General features: G+C 37.0%; 1 protein-coding gene across 1 annotated transcript; it reads left to right on the forward strand.

The window, feature by feature from the left end:
* Positions 1-2,838: 2,838 nt before the first annotated feature.
* GCNT1 (glucosaminyl (N-acetyl) transferase 1, core 2) lies at positions 2,839-4,763 on the forward strand. Its single transcript, XM_009328096.1, has 2 exons — positions 2,839-2,913; positions 3,318-4,763. The coding sequence occupies exon 2, from the start codon at positions 3,454-3,456 to the stop codon at positions 4,732-4,734; it is 1,281 nt and encodes a 426-aa protein (XP_009326371.1). The 5' UTR covers positions 2,839-2,913; positions 3,318-3,453; the 3' UTR covers positions 4,735-4,763.
* Positions 4,764-5,557: the final 794 nt, after the last annotated feature.

Raw genomic sequence — 5,557 nt, forward strand, 5'->3', positions numbered from 1 at the left:
AAAGAAGGAAGCAGGTCAAGTACATAACTTCTGCAACTGAACTTCAGTTGAGAGCAAGACCAAGGCTGTAGCATAAAGTCTTTTATCTGTGGCTGTGCAAACCTCCCTCCTGCTCTCCCACCATGCAATGTGCTGCCTCTGACACTGCATCCTCTAGTGTGCACACTAAAACTACGCAGAGCTTGAGAAAAAGATTTTAAAAGCTTTACTGAATGCAGTCTGAAGCTATGTTAATGAGTATTCTAGGCTCATAAAACTTTGTTTTACAAAACCCAGGCATATTATTAGATGAAAAGTACCAAATCTTTCCTTAACCTGTAAAGGTCAGCTTTTGCAAAGAATGGGATATGATCAAGTTTCAGGACTTTTTAGAAAAAGAATTGCAAGCATAAACAAATATTAACTTATTGTTACGACTGTTCAGAGGAAGCAGCATGTCAGTGAGAGAAATACGACTGGGGAAAAACCTCCATCTAAAGATAAGAGCCATGTTAATGTGTAAATGTTTGCAGATCTCTCATTTTGGTGTAATGGAAATACAGGTTCTGATTATTCTGAACTCAAAACAATAGAGGAATTGCACCCAGCTAGGTATACAAGTCCTTTCTGAAAGAGACTCTTTATCCTGCTTTCAACTAAGTTTCCCTTCCCTAAGAAGGGAAGGCTTCTTAGCAAGCTTTATTCTTTGGAAATTGTAGAAGGTGAAGACCACAATGGTAGCTTTCGATTAAGGCTCTGTCTTCCTGCGTTGTAAAGAACAGGGAGGGGGTGGCAATCCTCTTGAAGTGTGTGTTACTCCACAATGGTAGTTCTCCTATAAAAAATGAGAATAGGATAAAATAGTAGTGCTAACTCTTATCCTAAAAAAAGAAAGATTCCAGCTTCTGTCAGCCAAAGCTTCACAATTATAAGTGTATTTGAAGTACATTTTAAGTTCTAGAGAAGTCTTCATTTCTAAGTTGGTAGGCGGAAAACAGTAATTTAAGGGTAACCAGTATCACAAGCTTCATCCTATGGAAATATACACTCGATAGAGATTATGGAGACTATCACATAGCTAGTATCCTTCCTTTGTTAATTTCATATGTGATGGATATTATTTTTATTGGACCAGATCTGCTAGTCAAAACTAGCAGGACATCAAGTAAGCAAGTGTGTGATAAGTTATAAAGCATGTTAAAACTTGCTCTAAATTATGTCATTGTGGTTGATGCCACATTGCAAACTGAAAGTGGTAATTGGGGAATTTCCCTTTTTAATTTTTTTTAAATTCAAATTGAAAGTGTGAGACCTGATACTTAAAAAGTACCTCTCTATGCTTTGGGCTGTCATTGCACACTAGTTCACCTGGCTACTTACCTTAAGGGTTAAAATTTTACTTCTTCCAGTTTGACTTCACTATACACCTAAAACAGACTTGGAACAAATGTTCACCTCCCTAAGATAAATTAGAAATGCAGGATAAAATAATTACAGGTGTAACTCTGAAAACAAAGTACACTTTATAGTAAATAACATGTTTATATAATGCTGTTAGTTGCAAATAGTTTGTGGTCTCTGCCTGCTGGTGGCTTGAATTACAAAATATTTGGTAGTACTTCCTTAAAATACTGCTAATCCTTATAGCTGTGCTAGATATTTGTGCAGTGATCCGCACCTACCCTCCACCTACTAAACATGGATCAATTACCCCAGTCAGTTTGCAATGCTGTGGGCATAATGGTGGACCCAATGTGGAATGCATCCTAGTGGCAGCATTACTACCAAAAAACTCTGGGATGCCAGGCCTCAATTTCTTATATGCACCTGTTCTGAGATTTGCAAGTAGCAGGTTAAAAGCCACAGCCTGAGAATTAAAAACTAAAATGATACTGAGGCAGCTTAAAGAAAAGAGGGGAAAAAAAGAAAAATCTTACTCTGAACAGCCTGCAGCAAAACCCACAAGTGGACACAGCGTACACTTCTTTTTCTTAAACAAATTTTTTTACCAGTTTTTTTGGGTAGCAGTTATTCTTAGAGCTGTTCAGAAAGTTATTCAGAGGCACTAAATTTTTCTTGAAAGTAGTAAAAATTAAAGGAGCTATATATCTCTCAAATACTTCAATATTTCACTAACCTTTTAACTTATAGATTAAAATTTTGGAAGACATTCTCTATAAACTGTATTGGCTTTTACAATTAGAGGTTGGTTTGAAATTTAAACCTTCACTGAATTATTAGGCAATGAATTTGTGAGTACAAATGGCATTTGAGTGGCAATGTAAGTTGTTCAAGGATATCCTGTTCTTGATCCGTTTACCTGCATGAGGTAGTACTTACAAAATAAAAATCCAGTTCTAGACTGCAGTTTTCTCAACAGCTACAGCTATAGCAGCTACATAACTGTGCAGTGATCCCTTCACAGGGTACTGAAACAGAAAAAAGGTGCTAAAGAGGAAACAGGACTAACAAACAAAAATGATACAGCGCCTGTGAAAGACGAAAATAAGATTGGCATATTATAAATCTTGTTGCAACTCAGCCTTGTAGCATATTTCCACATAAAAGCAATTGCTGAATCATAAAAACAAGTGTGTTTAAACAATGGTAACACAACACTGCTGTGCTCTCAGATTTGTGCATTTGCAGTGACTTAACACAAATCAGCTTTAGAGATAGGCCATAAGTAATGCCTTTTACCTTAAAAAGGTACTTCAGCAATTCAGTCACAGCTGTTCTCACAACTCTGAAAGTTGAGGAGCTATGCTATACTAATTTCTTTCTCCCCTTCTCATCAGCTCTTTCCTGATGGTATTTCTAAGCTCATCTGCAGGACGTTGAAGAGGCTGTATCTCACATAAAATTCTTGAAAGGCTTCAGGGACAGCTTTCACAGTAAGAAGATAAAGCATGAGTAGCATCCAGGAAGTGAGTGGTAAGTTATAATTATAATGAAATCTATGTCACTGCTGAAGTGAGTATAAAACATTCTTGTCAAACTCTGAAGCATAACTTAACATCAAATACTTGCTTCTCAGTAACCTATCTGACTTACTGGCTTTGATTTTGTCAGGTGCAGCTGAATCAGCTCTGTTTTCTTACTGAACTTTGGTTGTAGTACTATGAAAATAGCGTCTCATGAAAACTATCTGCCTCTCCCAATCATTTTCTAGAAAAATAAACTAATTTTATTCATTAACTTCTAATTTTCAACAGAGTATTTTTGGCTGAACCATTCATCTTTTTACTGTCACTAAATAACACTGTAATTATTAACCAGTAATTTTTTAAAGAAACCTTTTAGTCTTTGAATGACAGTCATATTTCATTTTATTTTAGGATTTTTCCTTCCACCTCCTTGACAAACTCACCAAATTCCTGAGAAACACAAAATGTTTTTCTGAAGTTGTTGAAGCTAATATGAACAGAGTGGAGGGCAATTTTTTTAGCCCTGCAAAGCTACCTGGTATTTGAAATGCTGAAGAGGAAGTTACGGTTTTGCCACAACTCACGCTTCAGGCTTTTCTTGGGTCTAACTCTTATTTTAGTAATCATTTCAGTTTTGAAAGTTAACCAGAAACAAGACTTCTTAAATCGGAGACATCTAGAGCTCACAAAAGAAGATCCTATTGCCAATGTTAACTGCACCAAGATTATAGAGGGGGATATAGAAGAAATTCAAAGGGTAAAGCTTGAGACGTTGTCGGTGTCATTTAAGAAACGCCCCAGACTAACAACAAATGATTATATTAACATGACAGCGGACTGTGCCTCCTTCACCAAGACTAGGAAATACATTATGGAACCTCTCAGCAATGAAGAAGCAGAATTTCCAATTGCTTACTCGATAGTGGTTTATCACAAAATTGAGATGCTTGATAGACTTCTAAGATCAATCTATGCCCCTCAGAATTTTTACTGCATTCATGTTGACAAAAAGTCTCCAGAATCTTTTTTTGCTGCTGTGAAGGGAATAGTCTCATGTTTTGATAATGTCTTTATTTCCAGCCAGTTAGAGAGTGTTGTATATGCTTCATGGAGCAGGGTGCAGGCAGACATTAACTGCATGAAAGATCTCTACAGAAGAAGTTCAAACTGGAAATACCTAATAAACCTCTGTGGCATGGACTTTCCTTTAAAGACCAACCAGGAAATAGTAGAGAAATTAAAAGCCCTTAAAGGTGAAAACAGCTTGGAAACAGAAAAAATGCCTGTTTATAAAGAAGTAAGGTGGAAAAAACATCATGAGATTATTGATGGTAAAATAAAGAACACAGGCACAGACAAACAACTACCACCTCTCAGTACTCCAATTTTTTCTGGTAGTGCTTATTTTGTAGTTAGCAGAAGATTTGTAGAATACATATTAGAAAGCAGCAAAATACTTAAGTTCATTGAGTGGGCAAAAGACACTTACAGCCCAGATGAGTACCTGTGGGCAACAATTCAGAGAATCCCTGAAGTCCCAGGTGCAGTTTCTTCCAGTGTCAAGTACGATGTTTCTGACATGAATGCACTGGCCAGGTTTGTCAAGTGGCAGTACTTTGAAGGTGACATGTCCAAAGGTGCACCCTACCCACCATGCAGTGGAGTTCACGTTCGCTCTGTCTGTGTTTTTGGGGTAGGAGACCTAAACTGGATGCTACGAAACCACCACTTCTTTGCCAATAAGTTTGACACTGATGTTGACCCTTTTGCGGTAAAATGTTTGGAAGAGTATTTGCGACACAAAGCTTTGTATCTGCAAAAGAACTAAGATACAGCATGCTCGTGTTATGAAACATAGGTCCAAATTGTATACAGCTATGTACTTTAGCATAAATACAACCTTAACACACCGATGGTGTTGATGCTGATGATGGGTATAATGTTTCTCACCATGTTGGTGTGGTGGTGATGACACCCTCCTTGCATTGTCCATGGACGAGGGGGAAAGAAGACATGTCTCAAGTGAAAATGGGGATGCCTTGTGTTGCACACTGAGGCTTGGAACTTTGGGTACAAAATCAAAGACAGAAATTTTTGGAAGGCCAACTATTTGGAATATTTATTATCTAAAAGGTGTAATTAATGGGCTTCCTTGGCTAAATTATTTGTTTTAAGGCTTGGAAAATGCATGTTGTTCATGGTTATTCCTCAGTTTTTTCCCATGAATGTAATGCTAGCTGAAAGGGAAAGATGAAGAGGAGGGGGGAAAAAAAAAAAAGGAAAAAAGCAGCTGGACTGCACAGACTTCATACTGAGTACTGAATTATCTCAGGAAAATAACATTAGAATTGATCTGAAAACTATACAAACAAGAATATACCAAAGCCAGCTGTCATCGTTTAACTTAAATCTGATTGCTGTAGTTCTGTAATATGTAATTCTTAATCCTCCTGAAAATTTCATCTTCAGCATGGAGTATTAAGGACTTGTGTTTAAATTTGTGTAGCCAAATCTTGCTTTTGTACTCTTAAAACCCCCTGGTAATGTGATATAAAGTTTATACACTAGTTTGTAATTACATCTTCTCAGGGAAACCAGTTTTGTGCCTGATGAGTTAGACTTGTAATTTTACACTTCTTACTGTATCAGGA

Source organism: Pygoscelis adeliae, unplaced genomic scaffold, assembly GCF_000699105.1.
Source record: "Pygoscelis adeliae isolate BGI_AS28 unplaced genomic scaffold, ASM69910v1 Scaffold45, whole genome shotgun sequence".
NCBI lineage: Eukaryota > Metazoa > Chordata > Aves > Sphenisciformes > Spheniscidae > Pygoscelis > Pygoscelis adeliae.

Excerpts from the sequence above, each read along its gene's own strand:
- GCNT1 (XM_009328096.1), top strand. The coding sequence starts at position 3,454 with ATGCTGAAGAGGAAGTTACGGTTTTGCCACAACTCACGCTTCAGGCTT.